Consider the following 23,999-nt stretch of genomic DNA (forward strand, 5'->3'; position numbering starts at 1 on the left):
AAGCTGCTACAGGAAAATAAGTACCACCCTGGTCATCTGGGGCTCAAGAGTGTTGTGCTCTGGACTGACCTGCCACCCCCACCCGAGGCTCTGCCCGAGAGAGCACTTTTTGCTATTATGATTTAACTTGGCCTCTTGCTCCATGCGCTCAGCATGACAGCTTTCAGGATTTCTCAAACAGATTCTCACCCTTTCCCCTCCCCCTGTTCCACACCCCATTGTTCTCCTTACTGTATATGTTTGAGAATCTCGGTCCATTCATGGAAGTGGGTTTGTATTTATCTGAAAGCAGGGCTGGAAAAAAAATGATTTCTGTGGAAACTTGCAGCGTCCCGGTTGAGGACTTGCCTGATTGAGTCGATGGGGGGAGTGCGTCTTTTTTGTGCTGGTTGTGCTTCTGGAAACTCAACTCTCTGAAGGTTTCATAAAGCATAGGAGACTCGGTGCAGTGGAGCATGTGTGTGGCATTCTGTTCCTTTGTCAACGCTGCATGGTTCCATATTGTCTCAGCGGCTAATTAGGATGGAAAAGACGCTTCTCTTTGCTATTGGGGGCACAAATCCTTTTTCTGGAATGTTCTTCTTCACAGATATGTGACACTTTGTGATATAGTGATTTTTCCCACCAAAGCTTAGCGTAGTGCACCTATTTCTCTATCCTTTTTCCTGATTGTGTGACACCATATCTTAATTCGTATGACAGAAGTACAGGAGGATGTTATAGAGTCAGTGATGAAGAGATATAGCTGATATTCAGTCTGAATGGAAGCACAGAATTCTTCAAACCTTATCCTTATCACTGCCACCGTATGTTGTATTGTGAATCAAATTGATGTCACTTTTCCCCTCTTTTTTTACCATTAATGATCGACACATTAATCAGGGATACAGATGTCCAAATGTAATTGAATTGCATTGTACTGGTACATGACGTTGCAGGAAAACAAAATCCTATTAAATTTGAATTGGAGGAAAATCTGATTAATTCAGCTGCAGTACATGCCAGCTAAAGACTCAAGGAGGATACTGGGATTTTCATTTGATACTGAAGCCATGATGAAGCAGTAGGGATCTTCAGGTGAATGTCACCTTATTCTAAGACAAAATTTTTAAGTGACCCAGCAAGACAGATTCATTCCTACATAAATATGGCTTGCTCCATGTCAAGATATCCTCCATTTTGAAAGGGTAATAATGCTGTTAATGTTTGACCTTCTGCACGACATACTTCGATTTATGTTAGTTGTCTGATAGAGTATTGTACTGTAAGTCATAAACAACTCTGGGTGTAGGCAAAGAAAAAGGTACATTTTTAACAATAGATAGATGACATGTAGCCATTATGGTTGCACCCTCGCTCTGAAAAGTTATTCTCTCATTGGTAAGCAACGGCCCAAGGCTGAACCACGCACACACACACACACACACACACACACACACACACACACACATACACACATACAAATACAACAGGAGATTATGAGCATCCTTGCTAAATTGTGGGTTTTGGAGATTTGCTGATCCGTAGCTGTTAACCATAGGGAGAAACCCCCAGAGAGGCTGCTGCTCTGGCCAGAGGGTAACAGTGTCTCTCTGCCCACCAGGTGGCAGGCAGAAACCAGTTCTAGGCAAGGTCTTTTCCAGAGATTACACTAAAATGAGACCAAAGGGAGGTCAAGAAAATACAACTGCTTGCACTCACGCTCAATTTGTTATCACAAAGGGGATTTTTCTCTCAATTTTTCTTTTACTCTTTGGAAATTTCACTGCCTGTGAGAGAGATTTATCAGAACTGGTGAGTTCCTTTTAACTGCTAGAGGGATCTGTGAGAATTCTCACAGCCTCACAGATGTGTAGTTTAAGTAGAAACAGCAGGGAAAAGGCAGGTGTATCCATGGGTTTAAGGGGATAAAATGGGTTGTCATTTTGAACCGTCGAGTTTGTCTCTCATCTGCAAACACAGACCTTCATCACTCACACTGTTGCACGTGTTGCCGCCATGTGGTGGAGGTGGAAATCGCAGCCTAGCATTCATTGAACACTGCTGTAAGATCACAAACATTTTGAACCAAAGGCAAATATGGAGACTTTTTACTTTTTTGTTGCTCACCGCATTTTGTACATGTTTGACAGCCTTACAACAGTCTGTTTACCACAGAAGTTTCATGTACTTAAGATCCCCTTTTGGGTCATTAAATGTTTCATACCAAATTACAAATCGCAGAAGCATTGCAGACAGACTTTGATGGGAGCTGAAGATAAATGTACCGTAGTGCAGCCGGCAGGTTGGAGGGCAGATTACTCAGACAAAAGACAAACAGACAGAGCTCTGTGTAATTTTACACTTCCTGATTTTTATGAGTCTTGTCACAGTTTAACTGTGAGGATGATGAGGTGTGAATCTGGCTTATTGCTCCGGCTTGATCTGTAGTTGCATTGGTGCCTGAGTTAAAGGCCCACTGCGGAACACTGTGGTGCCGGCATGCCTGAGATGATGCTGTGTATCCCCCTTTAACACTCTGTCTGCTGGGTAATGGGAAGAGTCTCTTTGCCTTTCTTCCTCTCTCCTCCCGCCTTTCTCCATTTCCCTCTCTCCTTCTCTGTCTTTCTCCCTGAGTCTTTCTGCTTCTGTACCTCTCTCTGTCTGCCTCCCTCTCACTCTCTGTCCTGTCTTTCTCTGTCTTCCTTCCCTGTCTTTCTTCTGCTTTAAGTCTTTCTGTCCTCATTCCCTCGTTCTCATCTAACTCTCTCCCCCCCCCCTCTCTCTCTCTCTCTCTCTCTCTCTCTCTCACTGGCCGTAGCTCTACAGACCTGTCCTTAAATGATCCCACATTCCTAGTACACCCATGTGACTCTTTGCATGACAGGTGTGTGAATAATAACTTTGAATTTTGAGCTCCAGCGATTTCAGTGAAAAGGCACTTACAGAGCAGAATGTGTAATTTAGGGGAATGCGAAGTTAACCCTTTCAGGCAGCACGCTGCTTCGGAAGTGCACACACAAAGACCGTTCATTAAGCCGTGGAAGGAAGATCTGATCATTGACAAATCATGATTTTGCATCGCTTTCTTTGTTTCACCAAAAAGAATGGCTGTGCAAACAAAACTGTGGCCCGTGTAAGAGGCAAGTAATTGTGAAGCTTATCGTTGTTCTGTTCCTCGTCTTTCCCCTCTTTTTATATTCCTATCCTCAGGCTAGTGGCAAATCTCGCTCTGCAATGTAATGAAGTTTGAAATAGAATTCGCTGTCATGATTATGCTCGCGACGAGCATTGCTGGTGGAATGATGGCAGTATCTCTAGCAATTAGAGAGGAGCAGAACCACCTGTGGCAAAGGGAGCATCCATAGTGGGAGCAGGACTTTGCTCCCAGCTGGACTGAAGGCCTCAGCCTGTGTGTGATGGAGAGTGACAGAGAGGGGGAGAGGTTAGCCACCATCCTGGCTCTCAGGCTGGCTAATTGCCTGGCCCAATGCCTGAGCCTGGCTGTCAACTACAACTTGGGCTCCTGCAGGCTGAAGACTGCCAGCAATCAGAAGCCCTGCTTGGGGGTGGAAGACGATGTTCCCCTTCCCCTCGCAGTGTGAAATTGCAGTGTGTTTACCCATAATTGTGACACAAACGTGGCAAGCGGCAGCCCATTAAGGCCTGGCCCGTAGCTGAAGTCTGTGGTGATAGATGATGGAGAAAGTGCCGGTCAGAGGTCTCCTCTCCAGTGAGACACAGCTCATTACTTAATGTAACCAGAAAGGATATGTTCATCCAACAAGACCGTAAACAAGGTGCTGAGAGGAATGTGTGTGTTTGTGTGTGTGTGTGTGTGTGTGATAGAGTGTGTGTATGTGCGTGTCTGTGTTTGTCTGTGTGTGTGTGTGTGTGTGTGTGTGTGTGTGTGTGTGTGTGTGTGTGATAGAATGTGTGTATGTGCGTGTCTGTGTTTGTCTGTGTATGCCTGTGTGCCTGTGTATCTCTGTGCACATATGACACCTACTATTTTTGTTCCTGTTCCATAGGCTCTACCGTGATGAAGGTGACAGCCAATGATGCTGATGACGACACCACGGCCAATGGGATGGTGCGTTATCGAATCCTGTCCCAGACTCCTCCCATCCCCATTCCCAACATGTTCACCATCAACAGCGAGACAGGCGACATCATCACCGTGGCCGCAGGACTGGATCGTGAGGTGGGTATTCCAGCAGGCTTTGCACCCTGACACCCAATTTCCATCTCCCACCTGCAGGGGGAGTCATAAGCTACAGATATCTCCATAGGAATGCTGCTTTAATGGTTTGGATCAATATCCCCCTTTTTTCCTAACGAGCCTGAGTTATCGCGTAGGAGCTCTTTTCCCTGCATACTTAATGAGTGACACACATCCTTCTTTTAGTGTATCCAATGCATGTCTTTAGCTCAGCGGATGCCTTGATAATAAGCTGTCAGCATCTGTCATGGACGACGCTCACCAGCGTTTATATCACACGGACTGTTAAGCGGCAGACAACCCACAACCGTTATGATCCTGAACTGCCGCTGTCTGTGACAAAACTGTTAGCAACTTGCCAGCTTGACACATAGGACCTCTGTGCAGTATATTCTTGCAGGACACTCGCTGCACTGTGTTTAGCTGTGCATGCGCATATATATGTGTCACACATACAGTGATAAAAACAGAAAGGTAGGGGTAGTGAATTTAAGGAAAAGGAGTATATGCTGCATCTGCCAGTGTATCAGTGTGGAGGGGCTCGCATCTCTTGGGGTCTACCCAGCTGTTCCTGACACAGCTGGACTGCGGAGGTGCACGCGTTTGACTGCAGCAGCCTTGCTCTGGATAGAGGCGGATAAACTGGAATGAAAACATGGTTGTTTGGAACAGAGTTCTTACCGATTGCTTTACAACTTTCGGGCAGCTGTTTGACACAGAACAGGAAGAGACTATTGCGCTCGCCTTTTAGATACCATTGCCACTCATTGTTGTGCCAATGCTTCAGCAAGCAGAAATGTGGCATTTCCACACAACCACTCCATAAACCACACGTAGTGATGACACAAGGGGCACCTAATATGTTGGACACCTAGGATTAAGGAGCAGGTTTTTTAACCTCAAGGTTACAGGTTTGATTCCCTGGTTGAGTGGTGCTGTTATATCCTAAAGCGAGATGCTTTAACCTGATTTGCTTCAGTGAATGTACAGCTGTATAAATGGATTCTCTGAGTTGGTCAGAATAAACAAATAAAAATGTTGTGCCAGAAAGTGTTATTTAAACAACCAAACAAATGATGGACCACTCAGTCAATCAATTAGTTAGTCAAATTTGATTTGATATAACCGTCTTAACACAGTGAGTATGACACAACACTTCACACAGTGCATTGCATCAAAGTAATGTGAATTAAAGTGTGTAAACATGACAAGAAGAGTAATGGTCATATAACTGATCAGATGACTGGTAAGTATGTAATGGTCATATTACTGATCTGCTCTTCAGGGGACAAAAAGCCACAAAACAGGCAAAGACATAGGAAATGTCCCCTTGGTCCCCCGGTGGCAACAAAACCATGAAGGAAAATGCTTTGATTCAGCGTTGGGCCCCAGGCCCTGAGTGCATGTGACACAGTGGTGTGGAGCCACAGAATCACAGCTGTGAAATAAGGGCAAAGACTAGGACTGCAGCCACCAGGTGGCAGGTTCTATTCCCAGATGTGGCGCTGCGGTTGTGCCTGTGAGCCAGGTACCTAATTGCTTAATTGCTTTAGTATCACAGTAAAATATCCATCTCTTTCAGTGGCACCAATGGAAAAAAAATGTATGCTGTGAAAGTTGCCCTTGAGAAGCATGTACTGTATTAGAGCATATACTTTTAATTCTAGACTGCACCACGCTTATACATTGTCTCATGGCCTTTTGAGAATAATTTTGTTATTCTTTTTAGTTGTATGACTGTATTCAAAATTGATTAAATGCCAACAAGTGAATCATTGCTGGTGTTACTGTTAGAGACTCTTCCAGTCGGTGGGTTACTTCAGTAGTGTAGCACTGCATTTTAGAAGGTGACATACCTTCACTCTGACATGAGAAATTGAGATATAATTAATGGCTGCAAGGGAGTAACACATAACCTTCCACTATTCCACACACATGAAGTATACTGTGTTGACTCACACAAATTTGACTCATTCGGGAAAAAAATGCATTCATACTTAATTTCAGTTACGGTAATAAACCAATTAACAGTAGTGTGTGTGTTCCTGAATCTGTGACAATCTATGACATCTTGCTAAGGACAGGGGGTCATGGAAGGTTTAGTATTTTTTTACACACAATCAACAATTAGACAATTAGACACACACCACACATATTTACAGACATAAATTTCATCAGCTGCACCTAGATGGCCCTTGATGACTCTCGATGAGAGGAAATTGATTGAGTGTGTGCTTTTGTAATGAAGTTTCAACAGCTTGTACTCATTGCACATTTTGTCTGCAGGAGCTGGGTTATGGATATTGCTATGGTAAAAGAGCCTTTATTGCCTCTGAAGTCAAGCATATATATGTAGACACTCAGTTATATTGATTGTAACACATTGCATATTGTCTGTACTCTAGAGACAAAACAATGAACCTGCAGTGTCTGCAATCTGCTTCTCTGAACTGAGTGAAACTTTTTTCTTGTCCCTGGGGTTGGATGGCGCACAACTGAAATATTGCTGGATTTGGTTTGATCAGTCCATTTGGAGATTACTCCTTTAGAGATAATTTCATCTGGCCATCAATCTTCTGCTGTCAATTCCTGAGGGCTCCTCTGTGTTTGTTTGTTTGTGTGTGTGTGTGTGTGTGTGTATTTTATATGAGTGTGCCTGTGTGTATCTGTGTATTTTATATGTGTGTTTGTGTGTGTGTGTTTGTATGTGTACGTGTTAGATGGATGTGTCTGTGTGTATGTGTGTATTTTATACACCAATGAGCCAGAACATTATGACCACTCACAGGTGAACTGAATAACGTTGATCATCTCCAAACAAGGACACATGTCAAGGTCTGGGAAAATTAGTTGGTAAGCAAACAATCAGTTCTCGTAGTCAACGTGTTGGATGCAGGAGAAATGGGCAGGAGTAAAGACCTGAGCAATTTTGACAAGGGCCAAATTGTTATGGCCAGACAACTGGGTCAGAGCATCTCTGAAACGGCAAGGCTTGTGGGGTGCTCCTGGTCAGCAGTGGTGAGTACCTATCGACAGTGGTCCGAGGGGGATCAAACCACAAACCGGCGACAGGGTGTTGGGTGCCCAAGGGCAACGAAGGCTATCTCGTCTGGTCTGAAGTCACAGAAAACTTTAATGATGGTTATGGGAGGAATGTGTCACAACACACAGTGCATCGCACCCTGCTGCATATGGGGCTGCGTAGCCGCAGACCGGTCAGAGTGCCCATGATGACCCCTGTCCACCGTCAAAAGCGCCAACAATGGGCACTCGAATGTCAGAACTGGACCTTGGAGCACTGGAAGAAGGTTGCCTGGTCCGATGAGTCCCATTTTCTTTTAGATCACGTGGATGGCCGTGTACGTGTGCGCCATTTACCTGGGGAACTGATGGCACCAGGATGCACTGTGGGAAGACGACAAGCCAGTGGAGGGAGTGTGATACTCTGGGTAATATTATGCTGGGAAACCCTGGGTCCGGCCATTCATGTGGACATCAATTTGACACGTGCCACCCACCTAAACATCGATGCAGACCAGGTACACCCCTTTATGGCAATGGTATTTCCTGATGGCAGTGGCCTCTTTCAGCAGGATAATGCGCCCTGCCACACTGCACACATTGTTCAGTAACGGTTTGAGGAACACGATGAAGTGTTCAAGCTGTTGCTCTGGCCTCCAAATTCTCCAGATCTCAATCCGATTGAGCATCTGTGGGATGTGCTGGACCGACAAGTCCAATCCACAGTGGCTCCACCTCGCAACTTACAGGACTTGAAGCATCTGCTGCTAATGTTTTGGTGCCAGATACCACAGGACACCTCCAGGGGTCTTGTAGAGTCCATGCCTCGGCGGGTCGGCGCTGTTTTGGTGGCACACGGAGGACCAACAGCATATTAGGCAGGTGGTCATAATGTTTTAGCTCATCGGTGTATGTGTGTTTGTGTGTGTGTGTGTGTGTGTGTGTGTGTGTGTATGTGTGTATTTTAGATGAGCGAGTGTGTGTGTGTGCACGTGCTCTTGTGTGTATGTGAGTAATGCCTCTACGCTCTATGCGTACGTGAGAGCAGCTCTGAGTCTCAGTGTATTTGAATGAGATTGTAAGTGACAGTGTAATCGCTTCGGTCAGTAGGTGACTGACAGAGTGGAACACAAACTGGAGCATGAACACCACAAGAGCTCTCTATGTGTACACAGACAGAGGGAGAGAGGGAGGGGGCAGAGGAAGGGGAAGGAGAGGAACAGAGAAAGGGAAAGAGAGAGAGGGAAAGCAAAGGGGGGCAGTGTGAAAGAGAAAGGGGGAAGAGAGAAGGAGAGATAGAGTGTGAGAGAGAGAGACAGACAAGCATAGGCAGACAGACAGGGAGACAGAGAGATTTGAGCTTGTTTTGTGGTTAGTGATCTCACTGGGCCTCTTTACCTTGAGGAATTGTGGGTTGTGCATAGTAGGACAGTGGTGAGCACTGGGGATATCCCTCAGACAGTGTCGCAGTTATAGTGGCTAAACAGGTTCTTTTTATTCTTGCATTGAGAGTGCAGAAAAACCACATCTATTACCCCTGCTGTGAGTTACAAAGACATGCATTGCACTTTTTGTTGAAGAGTTATTTTCTTTCTTTTTTTCCCCATAATCCTTTGGCCATTCAACACTTTTGCTGCATTCATCAGCCTCTGGATTCCCCTTCTCTTACCCTCATACAGAAAATCTCTTTATTACCTCTTTTTCCTTTGTACTGCACAGATTAGCGTCTCATGGCTTGGGGCCATGCTGAAATCGTCTGTTCTGTCCAAGTGGAAAAGATTGCTTATGTCTCAGAGTGACCCGCTTTAGCCGAAAGTGAGATCTGTAAAGCAGATCTATAAAACTCATTAGGCCCGCTCGTTTCCCGCGCCGCCTCGTTAGCGCGGCTGCATTGAGAGGGATTAGGAGGGCGTTGGGGGGTAAAATCACCACCCGGGGCGGGGGGGTTGGAGTGTCAGACTCTGGACCCACGCCTTGACTGGAGATGCGTATCCATATTGGATGTTCTGGCTCCCCTCTCCCCCCTGCTGTGCATACAGTGCCACCTAGTGGTCACCCATGCTCATTCTGTACCCTCAATTCTGTCAGTAGAGTTAATTACTGCCCATCTCCCATCGCCCATCGTCTTATGTGCTGCATTCACAGACATCCCCTAAGGTAAAACCACTCCCACAATGAATATCTGCGCTTGTCTCAGACAGAGCTTGCATATGCGATGCATATAAGGAGTATTATCATAAAACAAATGTTTGTAATTGTTTTTACCAGCTGCTATTGTACATTAAGCACTGGTGATATTTTATGACTGTAACAGTGTTTTTGTGTTGAGTTTCCGTGTGTTGTCTAATGATTGTATGTGTGTGTGGAAGTGGGTTAAAATGGCGGTCTTCATCATGGACAGGGCAGCAGGGACTGTTTTACGCTGCAGACAAAGAGAGGCCTGTCCGATGTGCTGGATGAAGGGAAAGTTACAATTTTCTCCTGCCATATTACATCCCGGGGGTGATGCTGTCATATAAAGCACAAGCGAAATCCTGACACGGGCAGAGATGTGCACTGGTTTCACAGTTTCACAGCCACCTCTGTCCCCTCTGTGATAAAAAGTCTGGGTGCTCGCTGTGTTAAACGACCAGACGATGGTCATTCACTCTCAGTAATATTTTCAGAGTGGTGTTTCTGATTAAAGTGGCAGCGCTCCCTTGAAAATGACTGAAGACCTTGGTATAGCATGGCCTCAGATCAGCGTCAGTCAGATTGTAACCAGTGCACCTCCTGCCTCTGCATCATTGCCTACCCTGCACCAACACATCCTTATGTAGCAGGAAACTGTCAGCATTGTAATGTGCACTGGGAATAATCGGCATACTAAAATATCTATCTATCTGTCTATCCGTCTGTCTTGCTATCTATCCATTGATCTATCTATCTGACTGCCTGGGTGTCATGTTGAAGCGTTGACACTGTTTTCCTGGTCATTTCCTGTGCAGACAATGTTGTCATTTCTAAGCATATGAACAAGATTGTTGAAGATGTGCATCTGGATGGTGATTGTTATTCCCTAGGAGTAGGAAGAGTCTTATTCAAGGTCGAATTCAGCAAAATTCAGAATTCACTAAGTAAATCAAATGCCCTCCCCTCTCCACTTCCAATCTGTACTTTCATATACTGTGTGTCTGCTGATATCGCCATTCATTTATTTATTCTTACAAAGTAGATTTCATCCCTTGATAGTGTGAGATGTGTGTGCTCTCTCTTGCAGAGAGTGTCCCAGTACACCATCATCGTTCAAGCCACAGACATGGAGGGTAACCTCAACTTCGGCCTTTCCAACACAGCCACCGCCCTCATCGCCGTGACTGACATCAATGACAACCCCCCGGAGCTGACCGCCAGGACGGTGAGTGACAGTCCACATGTTGCTTTGAGGGCTCCAACAGAGCGGTCAACTGAACCAGGCATTGACCCCTCTCTTTCATGCTGACCGTATGCCAACTATGCGCATGGTATCTCCAGCAAAATACTTGGAGTTACTTTCCAAGTCCTTTTTTTTAAATTTCACGTTAACTTCTATGAGTGCATGAGAAGCACTATGGATCCTCACGAACCTTAGCTGCAGTCCCTGAGTGATGCTGTTTCTCTGCTCTACACATATGCAGAGGATCTGGTGACCGATATGCATGCTCAGCAGGCTTGATGTGTGTTGCTCATGCTGTGAGCTCCAGGACCATATGAATGAGCCAATAATGCCATCTACAAGCAGTACTAGCACTACCGCCACATCGCTGTGTCCTTACAGCCACAGAGAAAAGTTGTGAGAACATTGTGTGCTGGCAGGGGGAGTTCTCAGTCAAGACTTCATTCGCAGTGCTGCTCTGTGCCGTCACAGGCTTCATCGAGGGTTCTGCACAAAAAAACACCCCATAACTTCTTTTTCAGTGAGGTGTGAGCTCTGTGGTGGCAGGACTTTTATGTGCCTGTTAGCAGAGTCTGCTGTGTTGTTAATCCCTCACTGACATCTCTCCCTCTCTCTCTCTTTCTCTCTCCTCTCTCTCTCTCTCTCATCAGTCTGTTGGTCTCAGTTTTGAGGTGCTGAAAGATACCGAAAGAGGTTCGTTGTGCATCTCAGTGGTGAGGTGCTGTTACTGAGGGATGTTGGCTGTGTACAGGGCGCAGGGTTCTGGGCACCTGTCTCCTCCATGGTCGCGTGGGAGTCACTCCTCAACACTGTGCAAATGCAGTGTCACTTTGCCCACTGTTGCAGAGAAGGAACTTGGATAAATACAGCAGGCCTGCCTGATGCACTTATTGTCAGGCAAAGCACAGCATGTTTTCCGCTAACTCAAGCTGACTGAGAGTCTGTTTATGACCCAGCACACTGGGGCTGTGTCAGACTGCCAGAGACGAAGGCCGCACACTGAAATAGCACTGAAGGGTGGGGGGAAAGTGTCCACAGCACTCAATCTGTCAGACAGAAAGAGATGCCCATCATTTCATCAGCAGTCATCACAGTCTGAGAGAAGAGTGGCAGCAGGGATGATAATGATAATGATAGGCACTCAGTTGCCTGAGGTCAGAAGTCATATGGTCACGTGGCATGTGATCACAGGGTTGCCTGCCAGAGTCACCGGGTCTGTGTGCGGTCTCACTAGTGCTCTTGTTTCTGTTGCTGCTGTGTTTCTGAGCTCAGTCTGGGGGGAACGCGGTCTCTCAGTGCTGAGAGCAGACCTATCTGAGCGCTGGATGCAGGGCCAGGTGCTAACACCTTCTTGCAGTGGTAATGACACCTTTCCCTCCACAGCTCACCAACACGGATCAGTTCACCAGTGGGAAAAAAAGAAGAATCGGTCAGTTGGGTATCTTGATGGTTCACATGAAACAGGCTGTGCTAGCCTAAAGAGGGAGGGGGCACTGATGTCACTTCCCTGACAGCTGGAAGGGGCAGAGGGAAAGGAGGCGGAATGAGACAGAGGTTGGAGCATGTGAGGAGAGGAGGGTGCGGGGAGCAGGAAGAGGAGAGATGCTTGGGAAGAAGAGTTGATGAGGACAAGATGTGGAGTGCAGTTAGTTTGTAAGCAATGGGGACTTCTGCGACTGAAGTGAAGGCAGCGGAGGAAAAGACTGTGGGAACGGAGTGGTGGGCAGAGAGAGGAAAAGGAGGGAATATGGGGATGAGAGATTATGGGATGGGGATTTTATAGAACTGATTTTATAGACAGAGAGAGAGAGAGAGAGAGAGAGGGGTGGAAGAGACAAAGAGACAGGGATGGAAGGATACAGAGAGATGGATAGAAAGACACAGATATAGATCTTTTCTTCTTTCTGTCGCTGGCGGTGTTTCCTCTAGCTAAATTCTGTATGCCAGTCTGTAACGAAGACATCGAAGACAGCTGGCTGCTCCCTCATCCCTCCAAAGAGCTGCTGGGCCCTGACGTGGGAATCCCACTCTCTCGCATCACGCTTCACTCCATCCACTGCGACGCCGGCAACTGCGAGTTTACATCTCTCGCCCTTGAATTTCACAAAAAAAAAACCCCTGCTATCGTTCCAGGCGGATGCTTTGATCAGAGGCGCTGGCCGCCACTCTGTACTCTCCAGCGCACAGGATGAGGTGCTCATCGGCGTCACGCTTGGCAGACGTGAAACGTTCAGATTGCAAGCAGCTGTTGTCGCTCTTATCGCTGCGCTTTTGGCGGGAAATTGTGTTTGAAGACTGTTATAGGTGACTATCTCCAGGTACGATGAGCCGCTGCTGATTTAGCAGGCTGAAGGGACTTAGAGGGCCGGATGAAAGGATGAAAGAGAAAGAGAACTGGACTCGTTGTTAGCCTGTTCCATATATGCCCCAAAGCGCAAGATGTTAAAATGAGGTTATTCAGTAACAGGCTCCTGCTCAGAACACCTCATCCATGAACTGGAGTGGTAAAGTGTACGGTTACACTGGTTTGTTCTCTATGTACTCAGCTGAAGCTCCTGTTTTGTCTCAGGTCAAGAATCTGGTTAAACTGGGGAAGATATTTGGTGTGCATCTTTGGGTTGAGACAAGTGTATTGTTCAGTTTTGCACTGCTTCACCTCTTAGGTGAAAACCTCTGTTTTAATACAATGGCACTTCACATAAAAAAGACCACAAAGCGTGGTCTTCGCTGTAAATCGATTACTGATTTTCACAGAAGCCATATTTCAGAGTGTTGTAGATGAAGGTGAGATGAGGTCTGTGTGAATGAAGAATAGGATCTGTTCAAATATACATCAGGACGAGTAGGCATAGTGTAGTAGATGCCACTCAGTAGATGATGTGTTAAGAATAGCTTTATGGTGACTTACTCCTTTGTTGTGAGCTTTCAGACAGGAGCTGTGACTATAAATGGCAGTGACTCTGTGGGCTGCTATGGTGACTTGGTAATGCTTCATTAGAATGAGTCACAGTCTCTGTAGGATCATTGCAGTATGTATCAGCTTATGATTGACCCCCCCCATGACACCAACCAAAGCAGGGAGTGCTGGCGACTTGTCCAGCTGACATGAGATGTTCTCACAATGTTCATACACAATAGAAAGACAACAATAATATTAAGAAAATGCGAAACCGTTTTTAATTGTCTTGCCCCTTTAAAACTTCACCTTTGTGGTGTGGAGTGATACAGCAAGAACCATGATGGTATGTTATCCTCACAATGCTGCCCAGGTATATAACATGCCTTCCAGACCCATGGGAGATAGTCTTCTTCTCACCCCCCTGCTGTTGCCAAGGGACCCCTCCATTCTGCATGATCACCCGGCTTGGTTTCATATCTGTTGTGTTGCCCATGGTTTCTACCTTCAAGAGCAGGAATCCATCAGTAGCCTCACAGACCAACATAAGGACCAGCCCCAAAATAGATTCTGGTAAAGCTCTTGTTGGCAAACTGTCACAGGCAATCTTTGGCTTGGGAGAGGTGTTAACTGAAGGTGTTCAGTACATTACATTATATTTTTTTAGCAGACACTCTCAACCCGAGCAATTTTTGGTAACACCATATTTAGTGGCACTCATTCCAGTGAGGTTAAGCTGTAAATAATTTGATAATAATTGGTGACAATGATGAGTAAATGCATACCATTATACATTAGCTACAATGTAATTGCTATTTTTAGGGTTCAACAAGTTAGATAATTTGTTGAGTGAATCAAAGATATTTACATACTGAAAATAATTATGTAACAAGGGTGTAACTACATGTCAGGATACATACCAGAGTAACTACATTGTTATTATATACAGAGTAACTACACTGGTATAGTGCAACTTAATGTGTAGTGTAACTTTATGTGGTCTCCAGTTATACACCTTGGAATTTACTCTGAGGCAATCTGGGTTAAGTACCTCACCCAGGGATGCAACAGCAGGGGCTGACCCAGGAATCAAACTAGCAACTTTTAGGTTTCGCAGGCTGATTGATACCACTACACCACTGCCTGTGTTATCATCATAATGTTGCAATTTGTATGCGTGGACTGTTCCATACCTTTGTTTTGATGGGCATTATTTCCTCTTTTCCTGCTCAGTTATTCAGCACCCCTCCTTTGTCTCTGTTCCGGGAGTAGCAGCTTCTTTTAGTGGAACAACTCTTTTCCTCTGTCATTTGAGTCTTTCTGTGCAGGTGTTCCCATGGTGCACAGCAGGGGAGCGAGAGTAGAGAGGGGTCCAGTAGGCTCCCTGGTATAGCATGTCCCTCCCGTAAGAGTCACAGCCCCAGAGGCTTCTGGGAAAGCAGCAGCAGAACCACTACTGTGAGAAGATTCCCAGTTGCCCCTGGAGAAGTGACTTCATTACCACCCAGAAGCCCTGTCATTTCTCACTTCTAGCTCATAGTGAAAACTGAACTGCAGCCGAGCTGTTTTGTAATTATTTGTGTACGGCAGGCCAAAAAAACAATCTTTTAAACATGCACCATAAGATGGCCTTAGGGTAGGGAATCTAAGAGGATACATGAAGAGGGGCTTTTTAACACGTATATGAATAGAAGCTAATATAAAAGCATGCATAAGGGAACAATTCTACTTGTAGAATGACTCACAGAAAAGTATTCAGAAGTCATCAAACTGTGTTTAGAGCAAGTGAAATTCCCAATGCGGTGTTTTGATGATGTGACTACCACCAGCATCATTCACAGTGGATACAGACAGAGGTGATGAGCTTTCAAGGAAGATGAACATACACCGTTGGGTATTTTGCATAGTGTTTGATGGCTTAGACACCAGGGGCTGATGCAAGCAGTGCAGTCAATCAATCAATCAATCAATCAATTAATCAACTCACATTTGTTATTTTGGCAATTACATCGTCAGAGTGTTTTACAGAGCTCTGTTTACAGAGGCAGTCAAATAAACAGAAACAAAAAATCTAGTCATACTGAATAGGAAAAACTGAAACTTCCTAGACTAAAAGTGAGGTATGAGGGTGAGAGGTATTCACAGTGACAGCTGATAAGTGATGCATGCCACAGTAATTCGATTATGCTGTTTATTTTTTGTTTTTAAGACATGCGGACATGCTGAGTCAAACGTGACATCTTGTCTGATAAGACTGCAGGTGGTGCCAGTTTTGTAGATTCTCTTTAGTTATAGTTTAGTTAGTTAGTTTAGTATAGTTTAGTTATAGGAGAGGTTAATTAAATGGGTTGTTAATGTAGATTTAAAGACTGAAACAATGGTTTATCCCCAAATTCAAACAGGCAGGATATTCTTCTAGAGAGGGCACCACCACCTTTACCCAGTACCTTGTGATTGATTGATTGATTGTTTCATTGATTGATTGAGTGATTAGTTGGGCAAGAGAGGAAAGCATAGCCAATTAAACTGGGCGATGATTTGCCAGCCAGCCAGGACAAGAAAGCCCCTGCTCTTTGTGATAAGTGCCATAGATTGTTCCTAAGCCAGAGTGAATCAGAACAGTGAGTACATTGTTTGTTTTACTGTTCCTGCTGTAACTGTTGTTGATGCTTGTGTTGTTTGTCAGTGTTGGTGTTGTTGTTGGTGGCATGTACATTGTTGCCATTTATCTGGAAAAGAACCTGTGATTTGCAAGGCAGTGGATATCAAAGATGTAGAAGAATCCAATTATTCAGTTGGCTCTGTACATTTAAGCCTTCAAAAGGGTGTATCTCTCATCATTTGCAAAGTATCCAAATAATGGAAGCTTTTATGTTTGCCCTGGAAATGGTAGGGAAAAGAGAATTAAAATCCCACACGGTAAAGGAATCTGCATATTTAATCAGTTTACTGTTTTATCACTGTCATGTGGCTGTGGGGGGGTGGAATCCAACTCCACCAGGATAATTAAGCTATTACTGTAAACAGCAGTGGGCAGAAATGCTCATAAAGGCTTTAAACATCACAAGAGTTGTGGGGCTTACTTCACACAGAGATATGTGGCAATGGGAGTAATAGACAATTAGACAGGGCTGTGTGCGGTACATGAAGACACAGCCAGTCGATCAGAGCTGTTTTGGTATGTTCCACATTCCTCAGGTAAACACAGTCAGATATAGGTGTGTGTGGTAGCAGGAGACTGTCAAAGTGAGTTCTATAAGATAACTTTGCCTTCAGATTTATGCCAAGTTTATTCTGTACACTGATCAGTGGCGGCAGGTGAGCTGGAAACAGGGGAAGCCCGAACATTACCTTTAAATCTATCATTACTTTCAACCTGTTCCCCTTTATCCTCCTTGATTAACAATAAAACAAATCATTCACAGAATAATTGACACCAATCATGTAATTAGAATAAATCGTTATGGTCGCGAAACACCACAGATTGTCTAAAATTTGTGTGCTATTGTGAAAGCTACAGCATGAGATTGTTTAATTAACAAGGATGGCTATTTGAATAATTAAGTGGCAAGTAATCCCAAAGCTTTCTCTTAAATGTTTCACATTATAGCTTTCTTATGTTACAAAATTCAAATAACAAAACAGAGCTAAATTTAGTTAAATTGATTTAAATTACTGAGAATAAACTTTTATTAGGTTGAGTGCACTGAACAATAACGTTTAGAACACAGACCTCACAAAAGTTGTGACGTGTCATGAGCATTTAACGTAATTTAAATCGATAAATGCCATCCTTGTTAATTAAACAATCTCACGTTGTAGCTTTCGCAAGCACACAAACTACAGTCTGCGCTGTTTCACGAGCATAATAATTTACTCTATTCACGCGATTGGTGTCAATTATTCTGTGAATTATTTTTTTATTGTTAATCAAGGAGGATAAAGGGGAACAGGTTGAAAGTAATGATAGATTTAAAGGTAATGTTCGGGCTTCACCTGTTTCCAGCTCACCTGCCGCCACTGACACTGATGTCTTGAAGAAAGTTTCAGTATTCTTCAAAATTGGTGGAATAAAAGCATAACAGTCAGTAAGCAGAAATAGGGTATCACATGCATGGAAAGAAAATCATACCCCCACCCCAAGCTTCTTCATGGGAGAATAACTGAAATTTTGGGATGAATTGGAATGCAATTGTATGGGCATCAGCCTTAGCCTACAGCCTGTTAACTCATTTAACAAAACCCGGTACAATGCTGAACCTACTGAGACCATTTGCAAGAAATATCCACTACCAGCCCCTGTCAAAAGCTTTTTCTGTGCCTGCGCTTACATTTCTCTCTGTCTGATTCATGCACATAAAACATGGCAGTCAACTCAGCTGACATTCTGTATCTCACAAAACCACTGAACCTGTGTGAAATAATGATTGGCTGAAACTTTTTCAAATCTCATAGCTGGGACTAACGCTGAGGTTGCTAGCAGTCGATTTTAATGAGGTTTTCCGGCCTGCACTGCTAGGGTCTTTAGTGTCTTTATCCATTATAGCTTCATTAAAAGTGTCCCCATAAAGCCTCTGTTTTCAGTTCTAGTGCACCTCTCTTAACATCGGGGCTAACATATCTATATTCTTCTTTGATTGGAAAGAAGCCATCTAATCCTGGAAACTTTGCCAGCTTCATTAAGGCAATGGCTTCCCTGACCTCTGATTCTAATTATGGCATATCCAGAGAATCTGCCTGCACAGTAAATTGACAGGGCAGCTCTAATTTTAAAACAAGTGCTGAATTCTCCACAATCAAAGGTAACTGATTCATACAGATTTTCTTTTTAATGAAATCATTGTAACGTTGTATTAATATCCTGTGTTCTGTTTCTTACATCTGTCCTTAATGGCTGGGATGATAGAGTTAGGGTTTTCCTTTTTGAGCATGGCAAATGTTTACCTGGTTTACAGTCAGACAGAGTGGCCACAGACGGTCAGACAGAGCTACGTGTGGTAACCATAGCTCTAAGTTCTAAGACAAAGCTCTGTATGCTACCTGTAGCTGTGTGTGGAAAATTCTCTGATTCATGTTTGACTTTCCTTTCTTAGAAGGGAGAGAAATATGACTGGTGTGTGTTGTCAGCTAGTCATTCGTGAAATGGTGAACACATGTGTTGCAGGTGCCGTGAATGCACACTGCTGACCACTTACACAATATTAAAGAGGCAACCATTGGTCACTCATATCACAACACTATAACTTGTGTTATGCAATGGATTGATTTCATGTCACTATATTCCCTCCTTAGAACACCATTTTGGTGCCCACTATTTGAAAAATATAATATATGTATTTACTGATTGATATTTTCTCTAAAATAACCATGTACCAATTATCACAGTGACTGGTGTTATGTAATGGACTGATTTTATGGAGATGTAGACCTCCCTCCTTAGAACAACATCTTTGGTACCCACCATAAGAAAAAGACACACAATCTTTGATAGAACTGAATGAGAGATATGGTTTCACTGCATTGTACACCACAAAGCATAATTTACATAACTGAAATATCTTCTCTAAATGACCATGGACCAGTTACATCACAGGAAATCGTGTTCTGTCACTGATTTAGTTTGTCTAAAAACAGTGCTCCCTTCCAGCAACATTATGTTGACATCCCAAATTAGAAAAAAAACCTATAATAACTAACAAATACACTAGGAGAGATATGAACTCAATCTCACAGTCGGAGCTGAATTGTGTTATATTTATAAGGAAGGACCACTGTTCTCATAAAACAAACAATAAATATATTTCAAAGCCAGCTTTATAGGACGTCCGGACTCCATCTTCACTTGTGCCCATTCCCTCTGTCTCTCTCTCCTCCCGTAGTTTTCTGGGGAAGTGCCAGAGAACAGGGTGAACGTGGTGGTAGCCAACCTGACTGTGAATGACAACGATCAGCCACACACCCCCAACTGGAATGCGGTCTACAGGATTGTGAGCGGCGACCCGTCCGGTCACTTTACCATCCGCACCGACCCCATCACCAACGATGGGATGGTTACCGTGGTGAAGGTGAGTTGCGCCAAGGAGGGAGGAGCCGTGTGTGTGCAGGTCTTACCCCACCTACACGCGACTTCCATCTCTTCTTCGGTTCAGTTCAGATCAGTTCTCCTAGCTCATACTACTGAGCAGACTTATAGACAAGACTTAATGTAGTCTTCAACTCTGTCCCCAAGCCCCTGCAAAGAGAATGGCTACAATACCCTTTGCATTACAGGTTACCCCTTACTGGAGCATACCACCTTTTAGATTGGTAAATTGCTTTTAAAGCCACATAATTCACAACATCACAGCAATACCACTTTACAATCAGTATATAAAAGCAAGCAATAGCAACAAAATATATAAAAACAGTTTGTTCAAAGTATTGTTAAGGGTAAGTAAGGGGTATTCTTCCCTCTGGACCAAGAAAATATAATACTCCAGTGCACAGATGGGGAAACTGTGTTAGAGGAAAGAGAGATTTGAGAAAGGGTTTGGAGGAGAGGTTAAACCGATGTCTTGATTTACTGTCACTACAGTGATACTTCGTGAAAGAACAGGGGTGTTCACTCCAGTGTCCTGGTCAAATTCTCCAAACTGATCTCTTCATCATTTCCCTATACTTGACTGGCAATACAATCACTTGCATTCTCTACCTGTTTCTTTTGTTTAATAAAGCTCAGACAAAGACAGTCAGAGAGGCTGCAGGGCTCATGACACAGTCAGCAGCGGCCATTGACACCTGCTGCATTCTCAGACAGTGTAGCCATACACTGCAAATAGAAGCGCTGCTCAAGCTCAGGACAGAGAGAGAGCTGCGGGTTTTCAGCGAGGTTCAGTGGTCTGTTCACTTCCTGGGAGGGTTCCGCGAGAGGTTAAAAAAAAATCTATCAACTAGGGTAATATGCTGAAGACCAGCAAATGGCACATTGTTATGCAGAAGGCAGAGCGCATTAGCTGCCTTTGAGAATAGCAAAATTGGAAAGCCGGGGACATGACAGCGCTGTTGACAGAGTGAGTTAAAATAGACCTCTCTGTGTACCTGTTACGCAGTGACCGTGCATGTAGTGTGTCAGACCTTTGAAAATGGCACCCACTGGCTCTCTTCCCTCAGCACTCAGCATTAAAGGGAGGGAAATGTGAGTAATGGCTCTGCAGTAGAGTGGTGTCCTATCCAGGGTGTGTTTTTGCTCATATTTAAATGCTTTAATAGAGGAAAGCATGGCTTTATGACCGCATACTGAGCTGATTGCGATAGTGCATACCTCTGTCCAGTAAACCACCAACTGAATTCACTCAATTATTGAAGTGAATGACCAGCGACAGCTAGAAATCAGATCACCAGGCCTGGCTTTGCCAGAATTCAAACATGCTGCTTGACTGACAAGATTCAGCACTGTACAGATCCACTGTTTTATTATATTCTTAGTGTTTTATTTATATGCTGTTCGTTACATCACTGCACCATTTCTTTCATAATACAGTGTAAATACAGACATGGCAAGATATTATTGACATTAATGAATTAAAAATGTAGCTTTAATCAAGATATCAAGAAAAGACATGTCATTGTAGAAACATAGTTAGGCTACGTAAATATGTCTTTGTGCTTCCTTGGATTGATTTTATAGACCAGCCTGGATAACAGTTAACTAAATTAGTGCACAGAGCTTATAGCACCTCTCCCAAACCAAAGATGGCCTGCTCCAATGAATTGTTTCCATGGGACAATCACATGGCAGTAGTGAATTCTGTTCAGATCCATGGGTGAGTCTGTGTTTGAATCAGTTCCTACCCTGGTCAAGAGTCAAAACAGAAATTTCACTGGCTGGGGGATTGAAAAAAGAAGGGCAAGAGATATGGGCCAACAGGCAGTAGGAAAAAAAACATTTACTGTAGAGCAATGCCACTGTATTTTTATTTTACACCCCTGCCAGAATTTCACTTTGATATGGAAAGCATATAATGTTGCAGGGTCTAGGTTATAACTCCAGGTGGAGTAGTACACTGACAACAGATACTTTATCTTGGCATTTATGGTTTCATTAAAAATCTAACTGAACAAATTGGCAATGTGTATCAATGTTATGTAAGATGCTTGGGTGAGGGCCAGTGACAAGCAAAAAAATCAGACATCATCAATGCTTCACCTCTGAACTGTTCTCTGTCAGGGTCATTTTGTTTTTCATATCACTTTTCAGTGAAATCGCCTTACTTCAAATGATCTGAATTTAAGAGATTTTGTCAAAATACAAAGCAAGCGGTATTTATATATTTTTGACAAAGCAGCCCAAGAAACAGTGGTGTCACTACTCATTCATTTATTCACCCACTCACTCAATCCCCCCAATGCTAAGACAGTACTCTTACGACTAGATGGTGGAGTTTATTGTGAGGAGATCCACCAAAGTGCACACAGCCCCTGAACAGTAGCTGTTGTTGTCTAGAATATATTGTAAACTTTCTGTCTTTTCTCTCTCCCTGTGTCTCTTTCTCGGTTTGTAGCCTGTGGACTATGAGATGAACCGGGCCTTCATGCTGACAGTAGTGGTGTCCAACCAGGCCCCTCTGGCCATGGGGATCCAGTCGTCTCTCCAGTCCACTGCAGGGGTCACCATCTCCGTGGTGGATGTGAATGAGCCTCCCATATTCCCCTCCAACCCTAAAGTCATCCGCTTTGAGGAAGGCGTGCCCCCAGGCACCACACTCACCACATTCTCTGCCCACGACCCCGACCGCTTCAGACAACAGACGGTCAGGTATGGTAAAGCAGCCGTAGGCATGGTCCTCCCTACCCAGTGCTCTCTACTCTCGCATCCCGCATGCATACACACACACACACACACACGCACACACACACACACACACACACACACACACACACACACACACACACACGCACACGTACGCACACACGCACACACACACACACACACACACACACACACACACACACACGCACGCACACACACACACTACCTGCTCTCACTCTGCACGCACTATGCTCAAAACACACACAGCCATACACACACTCACACAGATACGACACACAGACACACACAAACCTGCACCGACAAGCATACATGTGGATACGTTCTTAATGTCTCACACACACTCATGCACGCACAAGCTCAGGGAACCAGACAATGGGGTAGAAGACAAAGAGCGAGAAAGAAAGTGAAAAATCCATCAGCCTTTTTTGTTTCATTTTTATTAGTGTGTCTTATTTGCTGGAGATTTTCCGCCAGAAGTGTGAGAAGGTTGGGTAGGATGTGGCATAGTTAACCCTGTCAGCATCGTGTGGGAGCTCAGGGCACCCCCTGCTCCCATGGAGGGCCCTGAGGCAGCACTCCAGCGGATTCATGGGAGTGTGCTAGTGCTGCTGACAGCTGTCTGATCCCGCCGCTGTGGGGTTTGTTTGCAGGTAAACATGTTCCACAGCCAATCGTTTAAATGGGAGGGGAACAAGATCGATGTACTTGGCAGACACTTCGCCGAGTACCCAGAAAGCCTATTGTTTGTGCTTTAATGATCCCCATTATACAGTGTCATTCGGGCGTGTTACTGTGTGTGTTAGCAACACTTTATGCAGAAATAGATGTTTAATTGAGTGGGTCCTGGTCATTAAATTGTGTAGAGTAGAGCTGGTGCTTGCAGACAGATATCCTCCTGGTACCAAAAGCCTTTCAGGTGATTACGTCTATGGAGCCTTCATACCTGTTTTATCACATCAGCTGAGCCTGTTTTTTTCAGCTGAAAACACCTGCAGCAGTCCTGCACTGTAAGATCTGGGGTTGAAGTCCAGCGCTCCCCTTGTTCCTTCGAGAACTGGGGTGGAAGGTCAAGCTATAATGAGCAGCACATTTCAACTGTTCTTGCCTTTTTTCGCATCCTGTGCTTCCCTGCCGCTCCCCTTGCAGCTGGAAGGTCAGCGTGGATATCTGATACATGCGCCAAACATAACCCATGCCCTGCTCTTCAGTATGTTTTAGCAAGACACCTATAAAAGATTTTCATCATGTGTATGAAGCATCAAAAAACAGAGGTTACAACAGACTTCCTCATCTTGGGCTCAGTGGTAAACAGGCAAAGACACATGAATGATAATTTTTTTAGTGCAGTAGTGTCAAAGTACTGCTACTCAACTGGCCATTCCCCTCCAGGTTAATACGCCTGCTCTCCTCATCCAATCCCATCATCTGCTGCTGGCACCTCCCACACTAGGGCTCTCAATCGCTCATTAGCTGATTACCCCTGGTAATGGCATGGATGGAGGAAGCAGCAAAATGGTGTGCGGTGGACAGGAGGGAGGTCAGCGCATACACACACAAACACTCACGCAGTCAGCGTCCCTCTAACCGCTCGCTTCCCTCCCGTACCTTGTTTATTTTCTCAGGGAAGAGGAACTAAACCAATTTGCCAGCTCATTTC

The 23,999-nt window shown here is 44.5% G+C and overlaps 1 protein-coding gene across 1 annotated transcript in view; it reads left to right on the top strand.

Moving 5' to 3' along the window:
- Positions 1 to 23,999, top strand: part of LOC118779082 (cadherin-4-like) — a 221,427-nt gene that overhangs the window by 186,288 nt on the left and 11,140 nt on the right. The window contains exons 8-11 of the mRNA XM_036530960.1: positions 4,011 to 4,183; positions 10,482 to 10,619; positions 19,413 to 19,598; positions 22,074 to 22,327. Coding sequence (XP_036386853.1) covers positions 4,011 to 4,183; positions 10,482 to 10,619; positions 19,413 to 19,598; positions 22,074 to 22,327 — 751 coding nt within the window. The remainder of the gene's footprint in view (positions 1 to 4,010; positions 4,184 to 10,481; positions 10,620 to 19,412; positions 19,599 to 22,073; positions 22,328 to 23,999) is intronic.

The sequence above is a fragment of the Megalops cyprinoides genome, chromosome 6 (assembly GCF_013368585.1).
Source record: "Megalops cyprinoides isolate fMegCyp1 chromosome 6, fMegCyp1.pri, whole genome shotgun sequence".
Lineage (NCBI taxonomy): Eukaryota > Metazoa > Chordata > Actinopteri > Elopiformes > Megalopidae > Megalops > Megalops cyprinoides.